This window comes from Theobroma umbraticum, unplaced genomic scaffold, assembly GCF_002168275.2.
Source record: "Theobroma umbraticum cultivar Fairchild unplaced genomic scaffold, ASM216827v3 scaffold_51.0, whole genome shotgun sequence".
NCBI classification, from domain to species: Eukaryota; Viridiplantae; Streptophyta; class Magnoliopsida; order Malvales; family Malvaceae; genus Theobroma; species Theobroma umbraticum.
The window spans coordinates 4,805,414-4,826,721 of record NW_018397260.1 but is presented as its reverse complement, the minus strand read 5'-3'; the positions used below and the strand labels follow the sequence as shown (position 1 = coordinate 4,826,721).

At 35.7% G+C, this 21,308-nt stretch overlaps 3 protein-coding genes and 2 non-coding genes across 5 annotated transcripts; 3 read left to right on the top strand and 2 right to left on the bottom strand.

Moving 5' to 3' along the window:
• Positions 1-417: 417 nt before the first annotated feature.
• LOC110416850 (Chaperone DnaJ-domain superfamily protein) lies at positions 418-3,161 on the top strand. The gene is made up of 5 exons (XM_021428970.2): positions 418-921; positions 1,098-1,172; positions 1,630-1,769; positions 2,337-2,474; positions 2,798-3,161. Exons 1-5 carry the CDS (start codon positions 660-662, stop codon positions 3,002-3,004), a joined length of 822 nt encoding a protein of 273 aa, XP_021284645.1. The 5' UTR covers positions 418-659; the 3' UTR covers positions 3,005-3,161.
• Positions 3,162-3,746: 585 nt separating this feature from the next.
• LOC110416448 (phosphopantothenate--cysteine ligase 2-like) lies at positions 3,747-6,955 on the bottom strand. The gene is made up of 10 exons (XM_021428446.1): positions 6,796-6,955; positions 6,516-6,649; positions 6,294-6,417; positions 6,169-6,213; positions 5,992-6,077; positions 5,595-5,647; positions 5,390-5,449; positions 4,673-4,774; positions 4,438-4,557; positions 3,747-4,325 (listed from the first exon to the last, which is right to left on the bottom strand). Exons 2-10 carry the CDS (start codon positions 6,637-6,639, stop codon positions 4,086-4,088), a joined length of 954 nt encoding a protein of 317 aa, XP_021284121.1. The 5' UTR covers positions 6,640-6,649; positions 6,796-6,955; the 3' UTR covers positions 3,747-4,085.
• A 2,257-nt stretch (positions 6,956-9,212) lies between these two features.
• On the bottom strand, positions 9,213-9,284 carry TRNAW-CCA (transfer RNA tryptophan (anticodon CCA)). The gene has a single exon. It is a non-coding gene; the product is annotated as a tRNA-Trp (tRNA).
• A 108-nt stretch (positions 9,285-9,392) lies between these two features.
• On the top strand, positions 9,393-12,328 carry KOM (Rhomboid-related intramembrane serine protease family protein). Its single transcript, XM_021429379.2, has 6 exons — positions 9,393-9,865; positions 10,327-10,490; positions 10,624-10,787; positions 10,875-11,146; positions 11,243-11,369; positions 11,842-12,328. Exons 1-6 carry the CDS (start codon positions 9,549-9,551, stop codon positions 11,959-11,961), a joined length of 1,164 nt encoding a protein of 387 aa, XP_021285054.1. The 5' UTR covers positions 9,393-9,548; the 3' UTR covers positions 11,962-12,328.
• Positions 12,329-12,739: 411 nt separating this feature from the next.
• On the top strand, positions 12,740-12,812 carry TRNAR-UCU (transfer RNA arginine (anticodon UCU)). The gene has a single exon. It is a non-coding gene; the product is annotated as a tRNA-Arg (tRNA).
• Positions 12,813-21,308: the final 8,496 nt, after the last annotated feature.

The window sequence follows — 21,308 nt, the reverse complement described above, 5'->3', positions numbered from 1 at the left end:
CGTTCACTTATTATTATTTTATATCACATGATAATAAAATAATATGCTAATAAATGATAACACGATATATTAATATTACATTAAAGTGATAATATAATCTTTTATTTTGACTTGTTAATGTCACATTTCCATAATGTGATACAAGTATAAAAATTAAGAATATCATTTTAATGTAATTAGTTAATAATTAATTATAAATATATATTTAATTTAAAATAAAAATATAAAAAATTTTTATTGTAAGTGATTAAAGAAATATAAATTTATTTTGGATATTTTTAAAATTTTTAATTTTTTAACAAATAAAATTAATTTGAAAAAATATTTTAAAAAAATCTCAAATTCATTTTATTTGATAAAAACTTAAAGATTTTATTAAAATGTTTAAATGAAAATATATGTTGACAGAAAAAAACAAAAACAAAAATGGAGGAGAAAAAAAAAAAACCAAGATTCGGTCAGATTCAAATGTTCGTTATCAGAACCTCTTCACTTCCTTCACGTCTTTCTTTGTTTTGCTTACTCAACCATGCAAAAATCCCCAATGCTTACCCCCAAAAAACCCTAATTTTCATTTCTCCTATAATCTTTCTTCTCATTTTTCTTGAATTTTTTTAGTAATTTAAGCTCATTTTTAACCCCAGAAAAGAGAAGAGGAAATGAGCAATTTGAGGACAATTTGTAGACCGCACACGGTCTTTTCTTCGTTCATGTGTTGTAGCAGGCACCACCACCATCAAGCTCGATCCAGAATTAGGGTTTCCTTTCGAAATCCTAATTGTAGGCCATCTTTGTTCTCTCCTTGGTTGGATTTGTCCAGAGATTTGAGCAGGAAGGAGCCCTGGTTTCGTGTCAATCAAAGGAGGACTCTCGTTAGGGCATCGAATTGGACTGATCAAAAATCTCCCTATGAAACTCTTGGTAATTAATTTTATTGCTTTTTTAAGCTTGTGCCGTGTTAGGTCGATGAGAAAAGCTCCATTCGTTTAAAGTTTGGTTATATTGCAGAGGAAAACAAAAACCATATATTAATCTATTTTGTTTTGGTTTGCGTAAGTAATCCAATTATATTTGAAATTTTGATTTCTAATCATCAGAGTTAGAAAGGGATGCTGATGAAGAGCAGATAAAAACTGCCTACAGACGCTTGGCCAAATTCTATCATCCTGATGGTATGTGGCTTTTATATTGATTTGGAAACATTCAAATTGTTTTAAGTTTCAACTGAAATATGTGTGTAAGGTTTCAATATTAGGTTAATTAATGGCATCTTGTATCCTTTCATTTTTAAGCATGTGCTCATCTTTCCAGTAGTCATTTTTCTAGTAATACAAGGTGGTTATGCGGTGATGGAAGATTATTATTCTCAGAATTGTTTCGGGTATCTCTCATGGCAGGATGTTTCCATGTGAAACGTATATGCCTGCATCAAGTAGGAATTAGCATCTGAGACTGTTGAGAGGAGAGTGTAACAATGTTATGTCATGTTAAGTTTAACCCTCTATGACTCCTTTTGGATGCTGTAACCGATGTTTTTATTTATTTCACTGGAAATTCATTGCCACTTCTCCAATTTCTTAAAAAAATTGGCATCTATTCTTACTAACTGATCAATTTTCAATATTGAAGTTTATGATGGTAAAGGGGCTCTTGAAGAAGGTGAAACTGCTGAAGCAAGATTCATTAAGATTCAAGCTGCTTATGAATTGCTCATAGATGTGGAGAGACGGAGACAATATGATATGGATAACCGAATCAATCCGATGAAGGTAAGATATGAAACTCTGCTTTGGTCTACTTAGATGTTGTGCGTTTTCTTGTGGAGTAGCCATCACAATTATTTTTTAAATTGATTTTTAACACTATGCGCTTTGTGATCATCTTAAGAGTTAAAAAAAATATCAAACTTGAAATTGTAGACATAAGCTGTGCAGTGAAATATCTAATATCTTCAATCCAAATTGTTTTCATGGTTCAAAATTATATAACCTTGCTGTTTTAGATTTAGATACTTAGGTTATTAACTTGAATCTCAAAATTCTAAATTACGGGATTCGTACACAGACTTCCTATTAATTTTGTTACCAAAAACCTAGATAAGTACTTTCACTGCCCTTTTTTTTTTTCTTGCATTAGTTTTTCTTTGAATCTAAATAATGGCTTATCAAGTTAATACACAAACGTGATGTTAGCGGTAATGTATTGATTTAATTGCTTGGAATGGTGAAATTACAGTTGTTCTTAAAATGCCTTAAGCAAAGTCGGATTTCTCTATCGTTTTACTTTGTTAGTTAGCCCCTTAAGAGTGGCATTTTCCATTTTCTCCTTTCTTCCAGGCATCTCAAGCATGGATGGAGTGGCTTATTAAAAAACGAAAGGCTTGGGATCAGCGGGGTGATATGGCTGTTGCAGCTTGGGCTGAGCAGCAGCAGCGTGAGTTGAATCTCCGTGCCCGCCGTCTTTCTCGTTCTAAGGTACTAATTCTGAAATTCTAATAATCTAAATGTACTTGGGGGCTTTCTAAACATATTCTAGATTTTCCACCTGCCTGGTTACCATCTTGTTTATGGGAAATTATACCCAGTGCAGGGCGTTAAAATAAATTTAAGTACGCACATTTTTTAGCATTAAAGAAATAGATTTCCACTTTAGAATTTGATGATCTTGGAAAGGCCTTTGTCCTGAGCTTGAAATTAATTTCAAGTGGTGTCTCAATCCTTGCGATGGTTACTATTACTATGTTTCATTACCTCATGCTGCTACATCTCTCAGAAGGTTTATTTGGATGGAATTTCAGATAGATCCTGAAGAAGAGAGAAAAATCTTGGCAAAAGAAAAGAAGGCGTCAATGGAACAGTTTAGCAATACTCTAAAGCGGCATACCCTTGTGCTAAAGAAAAGGGATTTGATGCGAAAGAAAGCAGAGGAAGAAAAGAAGAAGGTTATAAATCAGCTTTTAGCTGCAGAAGGCCTTGAACTTGATACAGATGATGAATCTCAGTAGAAAAATTCGTACATATGGGCCACCATTTAATTCTTTATGTGGCACATAGTTGATCCCCGATGCGTATACATTTTTTTGTGCTAAAAGAAAGGAAAAGGAGAAACTGTGTATAAAATTGTTCCAAATATAAGAAAGAAATTGTTATTTACGTTTGAAAGTTTCCTTCCTCTCCACTCTTATGTGTGTGGTGTTGGGTTTCTGCATGTGTCGGTGCACAGGTTGACCAAACTGAGTCAGATAGGTGAATATAGAAGGGGAACAGTTTAAAAGCCGGTCCTATTCTTTAAGAACTATTGGTGAACCTCTGCATTTTCACACTGCAGTGCTAGAATGCAGCAGATAGATTTAAAAGATTAACACGTTTGAAGAAAGTGCATGCTAAGCTTAATAGGTTCTGACCCAACTGTAGGCCTGCTGCTTGGTGGGCTGAAAATTTTGGGCGTGAGCATTAGGTTCTGGGACTAAAGACTTGGAAAACTTAGCTGGTGGTTGCCAAGCTCCACTGTACACACATGTGGCTCTGGTGCAGCAGGTAGCTGAGTTTGAACAGATACTCAAATAATACAGGCTGCATCTTTGCCTAACAGCAGCATTTATGTAAGCCATTGTGCATCGGATACACATGTATATTTGCAAGTATTCAATTAAAAATTAAAAAAAAAGGTCATTTTCAGCCATCTTTATGGAAGTATTTTACTCAATAAACGCTGAAAAGGGTAAACGTAAAAACAGAAGAATAAAATTTGACAGGAAATTTTCAAGTGGCATTCATTATTCCATTTTTCTTTAAGATGGAAAAGAAACAGAAGCTGTGGCTAAGGCTTGTTTAGCCATACAGAAATTATTCAGTTTATCAGTTCCTTCTAGAGTTCAGTATCTGCTATCATTTTTCCAGAACAATTTGTTGCAGACTTTGTTACAATCAAGGAAGGAAAACAATTTGTCACAGACTATAACAGTGGAACAAGGAAAACTGTGTTAATGTCGAAAGATCTTCGATAGAATGGAGAACTTCAAGGGGTAAAAGTGTGATTTTGAAATTCGTCTATTGTATATCAAGTATCTCCTGTTTGCTTAAAGATCATGTGCTAATTGTTTTAATGTAAGTTGAGTGCCTGTCAACAAGGAGTTCAACCAGAGGATCCTCCACATCAGAACCAGTACGAGTCCTGTCGCGGTGAACCAAAATATTCCCACTGCTTGTCACAACTATGACCTCCTCGTTCCGGGTCAGCAGCTCATTCGCCACAACTGAATGCATTTTGTACTTTTTAAGAGCCGTACCGGCCTTCTCTAAGAGAATCTTTGAGTCTGTCTCAAGCTTTGCGCAAAACAGGATAAATTAGAGCCAATTGAATCAACAACCCTTTTCAATCATTCCTAGTCCTAGCTTTCAAAGCAAACATTAAAGTAAGCGCACCACCGTGTCTAACCTTGAATGATATGCAGAAAGCCATGGGAGTCCATTCCGTCCTTAGCACCAAGAGCATCTTTGGCACTTGCATAAGTCGCATGTCCAAAGGGCCAGATGCGGACTGAATCTTGTGCTCAGCCTATGCAATTAATCAGTCTTCTTTACAAAATAGAGGGATAGATAAAAAGATTATTCAAATGACAATAATATTTCAGTCTGCCAAAAAGAAGAGGATCATTATCTTGAATCATTACCATGCTCTTCCATGGAACATAAAAGTCAGAGACTGCAGCAGCAAGATAAAACATTGCATAAGGCCCAAGGCTTCTCATTGATAATGCAATTATCCTTAACATCTGCTCTTGCAAGAAAAAGCATTCAAGATATAAGAGATGGTCTCTGCACAGGATGGATTCATTCATATTTTTTTCTCTTTTGAAAATTGGATGGATTCAGTAATATTACAGCATAATCACAAAAAGTACAATTAAGAGCCACTATCTAATGACCATGAGGACTCTACAATTACCAAATAAAGAGAAAAAGTACACTGCCTAACATTTTCTCCTACAATTCAATTTAGAAAAATCTCTCTCCAAGTCATATATTCATAAAGATAGAGAGCCATGGCCCTTTTCTGCTAAAGCTACAATAGTTCTCTAGGCCAAAAGCAAAGATGGGAGGCCATGCAGTCAAGCTATTACAACCAAAATGGTAGCTAACCCATGAAAAAGCATATAAAGCAAGCCAAAATTATAAATACACTTAACCAAACAATTAAAGCTATTACAAATCCAACGCAACCAATGAAAAACATATTATTAGTTCCCAAAGGTACAAAGATGTCCAAAAGTAATCTCAATACGTCAAAGAAGATGTAAGGCAAAAATTGAAAAAACCAATATAAGGGAAAATTGTTAGTCACTGCTAAGAACCTCACAGAGTCATTTAAAAATTTATTGAAGCCAAACCTGAAGATACTCAAAAATGGTTGTAAAGGGTAGTTTCAAAAGGAGACCGCCTGCTACTGCCTGCAACAAAAGTACAAAAAGGCTAACTGTTATGCTAATTAGGCTTGCAATCATGAACTGAAAGAGCTAAAAGCCAAACTGAGGTCACAAGATAAAAGTTAGAAGACTGAAAAATTAGTAATATAAAGTTATGAATGGTCCATACAGCATGATGATCCCTAATGGCCCCCTTCACTGCTTCAGAATGTGGTTGCCGCACTGTAATATTTCACATAACCCAATAATCTCAGTAGAAAACACCAGCGATTTTTACCATATATTTTAGTTTAAAAGTTGACAAATCAATGTCATTAAAACATAACAAAGGCAGCATAAAATAAAGAACTCCAATTCTATTAACTATGATTAACCACCACCACAACCAGCCCTCCCTTAAAATTCTTTAATTAACTGTTAACGTAACCCATATAATGACACGAAGAGACCTATCCTAACCTAAGGTCGCCAATTTAATGCATTTGAGTGATGACCAATATCAAATGTATATAACAAGAAAAACATTCAAAAAGGATATATATTTGGGGTCAAGATAATCTCCAAACCTTGAATATCAACATCATCAGCGATCTCAAAACATTCCAACAAAGGATCCTCAGGAAGAGACCTGCAATATGGCTGGGAAGTTCCCCTGCACACACACAAAAGAACCAATACAATTATCCACTAAACATAAACAAACATAACCCTTATCTAAATCCATCAACAAACATCAAATTCACCTCCGATACAAAAATATAACCGCGTATCCAGCCATTATAAAATACCTGCAAAAAAAATCCAACCAGTTAAAAAAATCCACCCCCAATTAAAATACATCAACTTAAATTGTTTTACAATTGCTTACTCTGTGGAAGCCGCCCCTCTATTCCCTGAACTAAAATTATCAATGTATCGAACACAGCGCTGCTCCAGGGGAACCATAGTTCCTCCAGATGTCACGCACACAACCCTCCTGCCTCTGCCTTCTCCTGAAAATAACATAGGACATATATGCCTATAATTATACGGATATGTATACGGTAGGCAAGTACGTAACACATGTTTGATTAGTTACGAGGTGTTGTACCTGATGACGGAGAATTGAATTCGATGAACTGCTTCAATTTGTCGGTAACTTTAGCGGAATCTTTGAGCGGAGGAGCTGACTCGAAGAACGAGTCGATCTCCTCGTGCAGAGCTGCGGAATCCATTTCAATGCCCCTAACATAAAATGAAGAACAAAAAAACTCAATAAAATTGCATGAAGGAAACCCTAACTGAATTGAACTTCAAACAACTTTGGATTTCGATATAAATTTTTTTAAAATGAAAAAAGAGGGGAAAATTATTTTGGGAAAGACATTGACCTTAAAAGGTGGTGAGTACCGCACTGTATACTGAGTAAACTCGAGCGATAGGGAGTACATAAATAGGAGGATCAGAATTGTTCGACGAACTAACATTTGTGAAAAAAAAAAAGATTTAAAAAAGGAAAAAGTGGAAGGCGGTTTTAATAGCCATCTGGTCCCGCCAATGAAATGATTGGTAGATCGGACGATGTGACTGCGACGGCAGCTCCGTAACGGCCCGAGAGTAGTCTCGGCACGTGACAGCTCTCCCCACCTAATTTTTACCCCAAATTTTCAGTGCGGAGATACATTTTATACACAATTAATAATTCTTTTAATAAAGTAAATAAATATTTTTCTCTCTTTATATTATGCTTACGAATTATGATTTTTGTATTTAAAAATAAAATACAACTACAAATTGATTGACCAATCAATCTTTTAGTCTTGTTTTTTCTTTTCAATTTATTACAAATCATAATCTTTTAAATAATTAAAAACGAAAACCAGTAAAGGAGGGAGCAAAATAGAAAAATAAGGGAAAATAAGCATGTTTTCATTTAATTCTCTCCCTGTAACTCCTCCGTCCCCATTTCTTAGGGGCAAAAAATAAATAAATAATATAACAAAAAATATCAGAAATGCCTTTAATATTAAAAAAATTTAAAATATCAAAGATAGCATGTGTTGTCTTTTGATTTTATATAGTTATAAATATGATTTTAGAAAGAATTTTAGCTAACTTAATCTAATCTTTAAGATTATCATATTAGGTAAAATATTTTCTCAATACATTAATTATATTAACTGTCAACTAATCCATTTAATATCAAACTATTACTATTAAATAAATATAGTTTTAACTAACTCTAAAAAATGAAACTTAACTCTATCAACTAAAAACACTTACTCTTTTTATTAAATCATATATTTAAATGTCTGAATTGATTAAGTATTATCTAGGAACCTAAATTTGATTCCTCCACTATCTCCATACTGTGATTATAGTCCTTTTACTCCAGTTTTAATAAATTTAGTATCTACATTTTTATTAAAGATTGATTTAAAAATAATTGGCAATTATATATTTTTTTTGACAGGAATTCACTTTGAATTTGGACGACATGGTTTTTCTTGATGACCTAACATGTTGAAATAAATTAATTATTTTTGTTACATGACACCTATCAATCTAAAAACATTATATATTATCAAATTAAATAATAATTAATACTTTTTAAAAAAATTTTAAAAAATATTAATATGTATTGCATCATTAAAAAATTTCAAATTAACATATTACATCATTAATAAAAAAAGTCACTCAACTAAATTTATTTATAAAAATTTAACACCATTATCAATTGTTTTTAAATTGATTTTTAATAAAAATAATAATTAAATTCAATGAACTTAGAATAAAGGATCAAAACCTTATAATTTAGATATGAAAAACATCAAATTTAACTTGACCATTCATACTTTATACAGAAATATTCATCAATGTCTGCGGAAGTGTTCGGAGAGAAATTTGTTACTCCTCTGCTTTATGAGATGATGAGGAGAAGTTGACAGCTGTGACTTTTAAATGGAACAAATCAGTATTAGCGGCCTTTTAATTTCCGCGTTCAATTCATATTATTATAAACAAATATGCAAGTCAACAACTTCGTCGGTCTGTTCCTTCCCCTTGGAGTAAATTATTGGATAATATTACTTATGTCTTTATCCTTTTGCGGCTGAAGTCAGATGAACAAATTTGGGCTTATAATTCCTTAAATATGGCAAGTTTGGTAGAACCCTAAAATAGATGATTGACCGAACCTAGCACACGTGAATGAATTGAAAGGATTCGAATTTAATTTTGTAACAATAATCAATCGAATTGTTTGATAATATATATCAATTATTTAATCAAATGTTTAATATTTATGTAAATAAATTTACATTATTTTAAAAAATAACACGGGAAGAGGTCAATATAAGTTTAATTATAAGTAGCAAATATTAAATTATAGATTTATTATGATAAGCTACAGTTGAACTCAATGACCTCATCATGTGCTGTGTGATTTGTTGTATGTAGCTGTTGGACCACAGCCTTTTGGTTAGTCGTCACATTAATGAGGATAAAAAGGAAAGGGGCAGATTCCAGTTGGCAACCTTTTGCAATCAAAGGACTTATTTTCACTAGCTGTTTATTTATTGCAATTTGTTTGAGATTTTGATCTATTTAATGAGTTGGAGCCCCAAGGCTTTTAGTTTGATTAATTTCTCATTACTTTTGTAATAATATCTTGGTTTCTTTTCGTCTTTAAAGGCCCAACTATAAAATTTCTCATTACTTTTGTATTAATATCTTGGTTTTCTTTTCGTCTTCAAAGGTCCAAATATAATCTCCCAAATTTAATAGATGAAATCCCAAAAACGGGACTTGAACCCGACGTGAATCGAACACGCAACCTTCTGATCTGGAGTCAGACGCGCTACCATTGCGCCACGGATCCACTTGGTCGTCCTGTCATTCTTTACTTGTATAACTCAAAATAAGATGAAAAATCATCTCATTCAACGGAAATTCCCGCCAAACCCAACGTTCTGGAGAGAGAAAAATACCCTGCTCTCTCCCTCTCCACCTGCGTAACAAAAACAGTTAAGACCTTACTGGCTTTGAGAGGCAACAACAAGAACCTCCAAACTCTTTCTCTTTTCTTTTGACCCCGAAAACCACCCCTTTTTTTTTCTTTGCTGTGTTTTCTTTTTCTCTCTCAATGGAAGAAGCTACCCAAGCCAATCAGCCCCACACCCAGATCGAAATCAAGCCCCAGGGCGAAGAAGCCCCGCCACCAATCTCCTCCCCCTTGGGCAACAACAACAACCCCGAAACCAATAATCAGCCAGAAGGGAGATTTCCGTTCTTCAAGTCACGTTACCGCCAGAGGTCATCGGACACATGGCTCATTTCTATCTTCGTCATCCTCCACCTCCTGGCTTTTATAACCACCATGCTGTTCAACTATTTCTCGCTCGGCAGTGCTCTGTTTCAGCCTCTCTCTGAGAATCCCCTGCTCGGTCCCTCTGCTTCCACGTCAGTAATTCATTTCCTTTTTTGTTTGGTTTTTCTTTCTTGAAACTTGATGAGTTTTTAAGTGTTCTTTTTGGGGATTGTTTATTGGAAGCTGAGGGAAGACTCAAGATGAAAAAGAAATGTTAGTTAATTAATATGCTTTGAATCATTGGTAATGAAGAGGTTTGATAACCCGTTTCTTTGTTCTTTTTATTTAAGAGCGCTAATTGATAGCCCACTTGCTATGAATTTGGTCATTAAGTTGCAAAGAAATAATGGAGAACAGATGAATAATTTTACTTTATTTTTGTTGTCATCTAAAGTTTTTGAAACGTTTTACCCTTGTCATCTCTAACAATTTTTGTTGAACTGCTGTTTCAAGAAAAAAGAAAACGAGGTTCTGGATTTGTATTGGTCTTATTTTGCTATTTCAACCCTTTAGCCTTATTTTTCTTGCTGAAACCATGCTTGTATTGTTGCAGCCTAGAAAAAGTTGGGGCACTTCAAAGGGCAGATTTGGCTCAGAACCACCAAACTTGGCGTCTCTTTGTATGTCCCTGGTTACATGCTGGGGTCATACACTTTGCCATCAACATCAGCTGTATAATCTTTGTTGGAATCCATTTGGAGCGAGATTATGGACCTTGTAAGACCAATGCTCTCTGATACAAGCATAACCGTCACTTTGCATTGATTATGTGAATAAAAATATAAAATGCTACATTTTGATTGGCTAACAATTGGTTAAAGTTTATTGCTCTTTCACTTCTGCTTAACAGTGAGGATTGGGATAATCTTCCTACTATCTGCATTTGTTGGTAGCTTGGTATGTTCACTTTTTGTTCGAAATAGTCCTGTGGTTGCTTCCTCTGATGCTTTGTTTGGATTACTTGGAGCTATGCTTTCTGGGATTATACGGAACTGGAAAGTATACACAAACAAGGTGCTTCACACTCTTCTCCTTGTGCCTGCTTATGTCTATATCTAACTGAACTTGTATTTTACCGATCCCTGCTGTGGTTCCTTGCAGTGTGCAGCTCTAGCAGTAGTTTTCATAGTATTTGCGATCAATTTCCTCCTTGGTCTGCTACCACACATTGACAATTTTGCAAATATTGGAGCTTTTATATCAGGATTTCTACTCGGATTTGTGTTTTTGTTCACCCCTCAGATTAGACAATTGTCTAAAAACAAAGCAGGCCTTTTTGAATGTAGTGTCAAAAGTTCCAGTAACTTGAAGCTGAAGCTGAAGCTGGACAGGCCCATTCTGAGGAGTGTTTCTCTTCTACTGTTTATTGTTGTGTAAGTTTTGTTCACCTAAATGTCAAGCTGAATTCTTTTGTTGTTCACCTTTCACAACGTATGAGATCTTATAAGTGGAGCTTCTTGCCTTTGCAGACTTGTTGGATGTCTTGAAGCAGTATTCCAAGGCATTGATATAAACCGCTATTGCGGATGGTGTAGATTCATTGATTGTATCCCTAGCAAAAGATGGAACTGCAATGACAGAACAAATGCATGTGAGGTATATGTATGATTCTTGAGTGGCTTCATTTCGTGATGATTACTGTTCTTTTTGTCATAGGTGGGCAAAAGCAGCAAAGCCCTTATTATCTAATTCTTCAGTGAACCTCTTTTTAATCCATATAATTGCCATGAAGAGATGAAAACTAGAAAGATAATTTCTATTATCACCATTAAAGGTTACCCCATTTTCACCACCACATCTGACTTTAATTATAGTGTATTCTTCATCAGAATGCCATATCATCTCCATTTTTGAAGCATCTTGCATCACATTGGTTGGATTTACTTGTAATCATAGATAACTCTGCTTGCTGCAACAAGTAGGAAGCAACAAGATTGGTAAAATGGGTGGTGTAAAACAACTAGTATTTTTTAGTAATGGACTTTAAATTGCAAGTACGTAGTTGAAGCATGCTTAAGAATTTGCCCCCTTCAACTGCGTTCTGACTTGTCTCCATTGATAATTGCAGATAATGACGAGCAACTCAGACTTGACATTGACCTGTTTGCGAAACGGTAACTTCAGGGTATTCCCTTCCACTAACATTTCACAGGCAAGGATAACAGACTTGTGCTCTATGATATGCTGAAGGACTCAAAATAACAGTAGCAAGTCAAATATGAACTCATTGAGGCAAATGACCAAATTGCTTGTTGGACATATGGCTGGAATGTCCAGTGTGTTTTCAAGACTATGCTCACTACACTATCAAGCGGCTTTAAATGATAGAAATTTTTTAGGTGAATTGACACGAATTGACTGCTCCTGCCAATTCTCTTAGAATGTGATGCTTCATTCAGAAACAGAATTTTTAGGCGTTGATCTGTAAATGTGAATGTTGCAACTAAAGAATTTTCTTAGAAAGTGAGGCCACGTCAGTTCTTTTTTTCTTGAATCTTCAACTCTTTTTACCTAGGATTTTGATGGTGATCCCCTGTTACATTGTGCTTAATAAAAGGGAGATAACACTATGAGGGAGAAGAAAAAGAGATGAAAAATGGGAGTCTCATTGCCTTTTTCGCCATAAAAATTTTTGTCGTCCAAGTTGGAACGCTAGGAAGTTCTATAGGACAGAAGTTCGGCTTGCTAGTGATAGTATACAAAGTAACATCATAATCATATTACTTAATTATTTGAATTCTATGAAACTCGAAATAATTAATAATGTCATAATAGTAATTTCATTCTATGAACTAAATTACATGAAAAATTTATTCTATTCTTTCATAATAATCGTTTTACTTTACAAACCAAATGTGCACATAATGTAACAATTTGTCTCCAAAACTGTAAAATGGTTCCAGAGGAATCATAGAATAACAACCTCACAGGATAAAAGATAGTTTGGATGATTTCACTCTAAATAGGCGCCTGTGGCCTAATGGATAAGGCGTCTGACTTCTAATCAGACAATTGTGGGTTCGAGTCCCATCAGGCGTGCTATCTCATAGCTTTTGCCACAAATTTTGGTAGTTAAAAACAAATATTAATTGCTTATGTGATTTGTTTGCTTATTTTCCAAACACAGCAACGCACAAACTATATACTTAATACCCACAAAAACATTCTCAGATGTCTTCACTTTTTTGTTTTAAGGCAATACAAAGAAACTGCTTTAGAAGATTGACTTAAAGGAAAGCCACAACAATAGAAAAGAAAAAATCAACATAAACCCAAAAATTCACAAACTCAACAAAGTGAATTAATGGGATGGACAGAATAGACACTAAACATCTTTATTTTTCAAAACATGATTAAAACAAAGTTAAAAAATGATTAAACCTGATAGTCTCAGCTTTTGCAAGCCCGTCAGCTAGAGTGTTTGCCTCTCTGCAGAAACACTGTCAGATGTCTCCACTCTTTTGTTTTTTTGAATGGCAAGTGATCATATAACAAAGCCAATTAAGGCAATACAAAGAAACTGTCAAAGACAGTTTAAAGGATTGACTTACAGGAAAGCCACAACAATAGAAAGGAAAAAACCAACATAAACCCAGAAATTCACGAACTCAACAAAGTGACCTAATATGATGGACAAAATAGAGACTAAACACCTTTATTTTCCAAAATAGGATTAAAACAAAGTTGAAAAATGATTGAACCTGATAGTCCTAGATTTTGCAAGCCCATCAGCTAGAGTGTTTGCCTCTCTGTTAATGTGAGTGAAGGTTAGATCCTTGGAACTTGTTTTGAACGCTTCAATTCAGTTGGATAAAAGCTTCATACGCCATGGAACAGAGTTATGGTTTGATGCCCAAGTGATGGCATTCTTGGAGTCTTTCAACATGGAGAGTGCTAAAGGCCCAAGGTGAAGAAAAAAAGAAGGAGAGGCCCTCTTTGATAGCAAGAAACTCAGCTTAGTTGGAGTCCTCGATGCCAATGGGAGTAGAGAAAACCCCTTTAATGAAACCTTCATGATCTCTAATGGCACCCCCAATACCTGCAGGCCCTGGTTTCCCTAGGGCAGAACCATCAACATTCAGTTTGTATGAACTTAGTGGTGGTCTCATCCATTTGGAGATGGCTTTTCTTTTGCATTTCCTAATGTTAATGCAAATTCTACTAGGTTCAAAAAGGAAGTGAGAAGCTTGAATGTGGTTAACTGGCCATTTTTGCTTGCACCAATGGGCTAACCTAACAAGGATAATGTCTTGCAGCTGATTCACATCAAGGTGTTTACCTTGGAAGAGGGTTTCATTTCTACAAAGCCAAATTGACCATAAGGTAGAGAAGAAGAGCATGTGCCATACTTCAGAACCATAAGGTGGTTATTTGTTCAGCCAAGAGACAAAAAATCTAGTAGCATTACCTGGGTGAACCCAGCTAAGCCCCCAAAGGCTACAATTGTGCATCCAAATGTTCCAAGTTACCAAACAAGTGAAGAAAAGATGAGAAGAAGTCTCAGGTTCAGCATTGCCAAAGGTACATTGGGAAGCATTAATATCAAGCAAACCCCTTTTGAAGAGTTCATACTTGACAGTGACTTTTCCAAAGAGGACCTATCATGTGAAGACTTCAATTTTAGGGGGGTATGTCCCTTCTAGAGCTGCCTCCAATGAGGCTGGGGAGCCCAGATGTTCGACTGGCAATAGTTGACAAAATATGAAGGCGTGTAAGTATCGCTAGTCGATTTTTTCCAATGGCTTTGTATGGGGCAGAATGGTTGGGCTGGATTGATTTGATGGCATCCAAGAAATTACTCCACTGACCAAGTTTCCAATTAAATGGGTTACGCCTTAGTTGAATGTTCCACCTCCAACAATTCCTTTCCCATGAATCGAAGTCAGCGACAACTCCTGTTTTATTAATAGCAAGTGCGAAAATTCTTGGAAACCTTAGCGAAAGAGAATGGTCATCAAGCCAAGGGTCAATCCAAAAGTGAATGGTTTTCCCATTGCCGAGCATAAAGTCAAGGTTGGAGATCGCTTGGTCGTAGAAGGCATCATCATTAACAAGAGGGCGAGCTATGTTTCTCCATAAGGTTGATGATTTGCATGAAGGGGCAATAGGGAAAAGAGCTTGCAGATCGAGATTATTCTTGATAATAATAACATTTCTCCATAGGCTGTGGGGCTCATTGGCATATCGCCAAAGCCATTTATTGAGTAATGTTTTGTTCTTTAAACCCAAATCAATGATGCCAAGGCCTCCACAACATTTGGGTCTAATGACCAAAGGCTATTGAACGTAATGAATTTTCTTTTTATCTTTACATCCTGACCAAAGAAAGTCTCTTTGAATTTTTTCAAGTTTGTTCTTTACACCAACAGGCATTTTGAGAATGGAAAGATAATAAAGGGGAAGGCTCTTGAGAACTGACTTGATAAGGGCGAGTCTACCACCCATTGAAAGATGATGCCCCTTCCAAGAAGCCAAACGAGCATGAAATCGCTCAATAATGGGATTCCATAAGGACATTGAATTAGCTGCAGCATCGAGAGGAAGTCCAAGGTAGTTTGTTGGAAGTTTATCAATTTTACATTCGAGGGAGGTGGCCCAATGTTAAAGGTCTTGTTGGGGTACATTGATGCCGACGAGACTACTTTTGAAAAAATTGATTTTGAGTCCTGAAATAGCTTGAAAACCCTTCAAGATTCTGCTCACATTTTTGAGAGAGTCAAGTCCCGATTTGCAAAAGATAAGCATGTAATCGGTAAATTGGAGGTGAGTGATAGCAGGGACGCTTGTCTTATCAGATGTCTCCACTTTCTGGCTGGTTTCTTATTTTCCAAACACAAAGATCAATTTTGTTTGGTAAATTAGCAGACAAGCAGGCATTGCTTCTACTTTGTTAGAATCTATTCATACTTGTACTCAGCTCCAAACTCTGCTCTCTCTCTCTCTCTCTTTCTCTTTCCCTTTCCCAATATGCTCCGTTAACATCTAATCTAGTAAAAGCATTTAAAACCAAAGTAGCAGATAATAACTGCCTTGCCATATTATAAATTAAAAACAGGAATCTTAAAAAGAAACCATAATTAACTAGCCAAAATGGAGCTTTAATCCATAAAGTTATCTGTTACTAAATGATGTGGTGCACAGACCAAATCCAGGCGGTGTGAGTTTGAAAATCAGAATCTATTTTTCAATCTTCTTTTCTGGGTTCACAGACCATGATTACATGCAGCTTTGAACTACAATGGCCGTCCTAAGCTTCCCTAACAAAGTCATTAGGCCACCAAGCCGCAATGCTTTTAAATATAAGATTTTTCAGTTGTTGTAATAACACTTTTACAACTTGTGAACTACAAAAGCATAATAACGTGGGGCTATAGCCTTAGCCTAACCCAATATTCTTCTTGATTGGCTCCCAAGCTTTGCCTCCACATTCTGCACAAGTTTGTAACAGTGGCCTAGCGAGCCCTAAGCCAAGAAAAGCAACACTGAACTCTTTTCTTTTTTCTGCTTTAAAAAATACCGGTAAACTCAAGACTGCTGGCTTTTTTCTGCATATATTTAATGATAAAAAACAATGTGAGCCCCACTTTTAAATGGAATTTCGGCTTAGAATCAAGCTTATTGGACGGTGGTGCCGTCGGCGGAAACCACAAAACTAGGACGATGGTCCCTCTCCAGCTTAAACCCGTAAATAGTCCACTAATTCTTAACCCTGCATTTTAATGAGACCCGGCACCAGCAGCCTTAGTAATCGCACTAATTCCCTTTCCCCTTGTGGGTCTAACAGCTGGCTCCTCATTGATGCCAACAGGAACTTTCAAGAGAATTTTCAGCCATGAAAAGCCATTCATTTCATGGGAGGCCAATTGTCGCGTAACAGCTCAAGCAAAAGACCACATGCAGTTAGGATAGATAGATAGATATATATAAATGAAATAGGTGTCTATTAAGTCAATGGGCTAAACATTTACTGTTCTGTACATGAGTTTTCACTGTATTTAGATTCGGCAATGACTAATCCTGGGTTGCTGAAAGTGAGAGAAGTTACGTGTATGGTGAACGTGATTAATTAGAGTATTCGTTAGCAAAATTCAAGATTAATTGCACGCTGAGAAACCCAATAATGATGATTAATCTTTTTAGCAACAGGTCTTTGGTCCACCCAAACTCCTGCTGCTCTGTCTAAATATGGGACACACAAACAAGTCATTCCAAGTTTTATTTTTTTATTTTTGCCTAAAAATATTTGGTGGAGCTTTGTTTATTGCCTTGCCTTGAGTATTTGATGACCTGCAGAAGAATGAGTTTGAGTGACAAGGTTTTGTTTTCACGGAGGATGGGTTTGGTGCAGACACTCTCCTGGTCAGGATCAGCAAACATGTCAGCTGTCAAAAATTTATTTCCCTCACATCTCCACAGGGCCTTTAAGCACCGTTTAGGGTAGCAACCATCAAGTTTACAACATGTGGCTTGTTCCCACTTAGCACATGATGAGCTAAGGGCCTTAATCAACTTGGTATTGCAAAAAATTTTCTACTAAATCAAAGCCATAATCATGGAGAAAGAGTACTTTTTAGATAGCTTTCAATTAGATACCCTTTTGCCAAAGCCTAAGAGCACTAGTACTACATTACATTACTATAAATGCTTAGCTGATGGTTTGAGGGAAGGCAGTGAATTCACATAAGTTCAGAATGCTCCCTCTTTTAGGGGATGAGAAGGGGCTAAAAGGCTCTCAATAGTGGGAAGGAATCCTGAAGTGGAGTTTTGGTTAGTTGAACCAAAAAGCAAAGTGAAAGGAAAGCAAACTCTTCCATCAAATGGTAGTCAAAGAGGGGTAACTAGGATATAGGGTCTAGGTCTATGCCCCTAAAGAATTGAGCCTGTTGGTCTTAAAATTTGATAATTGGACCTTTCTTCTCGACTCGTACCCATCATATCCCCAACTTTTCCTTTTTCTCTTTACCAAAGATATGCTAATTGGTTGACCTTACCCTCTCTCTCTCTACATTTTTGGTAGCCTTCCCCTCCCTTCCATGTGAGAATGTGCTTATAAGGCTTGGAACAACGCCCAATTTTCCACTTCCTCTTAACCTTGTTTAAGGCCATTTGTGCAGGCATCCACACCCATTCCTGAACAACAGGATATATGAATTGCATGTAATAGTTACCCAAGGCAAATTTCCTACCCCATCTCAAGCATTGTCTTGACACCCATGTAATGAACTCCATGCTCATTGGTCATGCCAATAAAATGTATTTGTGGCCCATTTTCCTCCAGGAAAAAAGTAGTTCACCCTTACACGGCACATGATTAAGGATTTTTCTGTTTTTGCAACCACAGAAAACGAAGATCTCTTGCTTAAATTATTTAGTATGTATTAAGTAATAATATCGTCAATGCTAAATAATCTATATAGAAAAGAATACCAATACAAATGATAGACACTTTTCAATCAATATTCTGACTACCCACAAATTATATGGTAGAATACTGAATCGTCAAAAGGAATAATTATGATGAAGGAAAATTACTAAAAGGTTTAAGAGGACAGAAATCGCTGGCCTAATAACCAAATCAAAACATTGAACAGAGGGGCCCATTGCATAATGTTGATTCAAAGTTCACTCTCTGGTATGATTGGTTGCAGAAACAATGTTTTCTTTTTATAATTTTTTTTTCATTTGTTTATTTATTTTGGATTTAATTTAAAGTTTCTTTATTTGTTCCCCAAATCTGAGACTACCATTTGAAATTTTGATTGTTAAAAAAAGGGTTCATAAGTGGTGGCCCAAGGGGAAAGAAAACTCCCACTTCAGAAGGTTGAGCATGTAATTATAAATCCAGTTGTATAGTTTTTGGGGTTGACACCTGTCCTAGAATGTTTTAGGTACAAAAAGTTTTACCTAGCTATACTGCACTTTTTTCTTTGGGTCAGCTATTTAATTGCCTTGTGTTCTGATAATTGGAGCACCTTCTTTCCCTTGCATAAGGACAATGCCATGCCATCCTTCCAATTTCCCACTCATTTCTCTTTGCATTAATCAAAAGAATTTGGGTCTCTTTTCTAAAACTACTACAATAAAGGCAAAGGGTAAGAAATTTACCATTTTGAAAGAAAAAGTTTTCAATTTTTCATACACAACAAATAGATGTAACTCAATTCGTTTGTGTATAGAGGAATGAAGGTTAATATCTTTTTCATAGTCAAAATCTATCTTTAACTTTTTTTGTGCTGAATTTTTATGTAAATGTAGTTTTCATTGATTTGAGAAATGATTTATGATGTACCCTTTTTTTCTTTTCTATTTTTACATTTAAAAATAGAAAAGAAAAAATTATTGCTGATGGTGAAATGCCATATTGGATCTAATAACTGTTTCTTTCTGCTTGCAGTGCTACTGAAATTATTAATCAAAGGGATGGCCACAGTGTAGTTCAGAGTTTGCAGAGAAAAAACAAAGGATTGGTTTATCATTCAATACAGTTTGGGGTTGTTTCCTCAATTTATTGTTATATCTTGATGTGGAGTTAATTCAATCCTTAGTTTGTACTCTGTATGTACACAACAGTGAAAGTTTTGAATCCTTTGCCTTCCCAATTCAGGACCCTTCTTTTGTTTTTTTTTCTTCTAAACGTGAGAAATGTAAGAAAATCACCTAATTTTTTTCCAAATGAGTTTGTTTTGATTATTTAACTATAGCATTATCAATAATACATCTACACATGTAATTCTTAATGATGAGTTCAATTCTTGGAAAATCTGAGATTTGGGTTTGAACTTTTGAATGCTTATAGAACATTTCCTTTGTACAAAAGTGTTAATCTTTGGTTACCTTATTTAGTTTGGATTAGATTCTAGTTTCAATAACTTTACCCTTGATGTTATTTTTCTTAAAAGGAAAAAAGAAGAAATAAAAAAGGTAATGCTAACTCCAAAGTTATGAACATGGACCAGATCAAAGTTCCCGTCACATTCACTTCATTTCATACCCTAAAGCATAACACCAAGGTGGGTACCCCATGTATCATGATTCACAGCAGGTTTGGGAAAAATCACTTGTCTTGGAACCAAAGCGGGGTTTCTTGAGAGGAAGAAAAATCATCTTTTAATCTTAATAATAAAACATATATCAATATGAAGATTGAAAAGAAAGTGTGGGTGGTCCCATGAGGAAACCCCAAATTTAATTGAGTGAGCTAACCTGATAAGCAACTTGCCAAGACTAGCCCTGTCTTGCTCCCGTTCCTCAACTGATTGGATATGTATGCCCCCTTCTTCTCCTCCCTTTTTTGGTTTTTCTCCCTCTCTAATTCTCCATCCGTTCTAGCTAGCCCCTTTGAATCTCCATATGAACAATTATTCCTTACATCATTTTCATTTTGTTAGAGGCTCTGGACCATCCAGTTGTATCCATCTAAGATCATTAAGAAGAAAATGAAACATTCCCCTATAGATGGGATTTCTAGGGTAGTTTCTTGATGTGATGATAGGGATGTGGCTTCACTAATCTAACCATGCCATAGCATTTGCTTCGTTACCATCCATGGACCCATATATATGATCAACATAGACTTTTAATTATACGTATTATTTTTTATATTTCGATCACAAAATTAATGTAATTTCAAGCATATCCATTAAACTGTAATTAATTAAATAGATACACAATAAACTTTAAAAATTGTATGGGTCACACTGTATTCTACATTTTACTTGGAAGTCCTTGTTTTAGTGTAGAAGAGGGAGCAAGTAAGTTGTCACCCACCACCGACCTCCCCCTCCACAACCAAATCCCGAGCTTCCCTAATTTACTCAGCAAGGTTTTGATTCTGAGAAGATGCCTTTGTTTCCTTCGCAAAATTGGCAAGTGTGATCATAATTTTGAGCTGGGATCCGAATACTGTTTTAATGGTATTCACATGTGAAAAAGCTTCTAGTTATAAGCCCGAATTATATTTGCATTTATGCAGATGCTTATCCATTTACATATAAAAACAATCTCAGGTATTAATTTCCTTTTCTTGCAAAAAATATTATGTTACATATTTCCATTTTTTTTCCAAGGTCAAAATTGTATTAAATAAATATAATTCCTATGATCATGTTATGTACCTTAACTTCCGAAGAATTAATACAAATTAAAGTTCTAATTGGTATTAGCATTATTTTAAGGGGAGGCGATCTTATTTTATACTCCATAATTAAAGGGTGTGCTCATGGTCCTAGATCAAAGATAATGGAGGGCCGGGGCGTTTGAATCAATGCCCCTTAAACAAAGTTCCTTGGCTTCTTCTTCTTCTTCACTTTCCAATGAAAATCTCAAAAGACCAACATCCTCTTAACATGTCCCATTCTCCAAAAACCCACGAGCACCCTTCTCAACCCCATTTTCATACTATTATTTGAAACATAACCCAATATAGCTAAGATTTCTGGTCCCCCATCTAGAAAAGGAACATTCAATGTAAAAGAAAATTAAACCCCCCACGCCCCACGCCCCCCTCCTCCTCCTCCTCCATCCCCCCCATTTTTT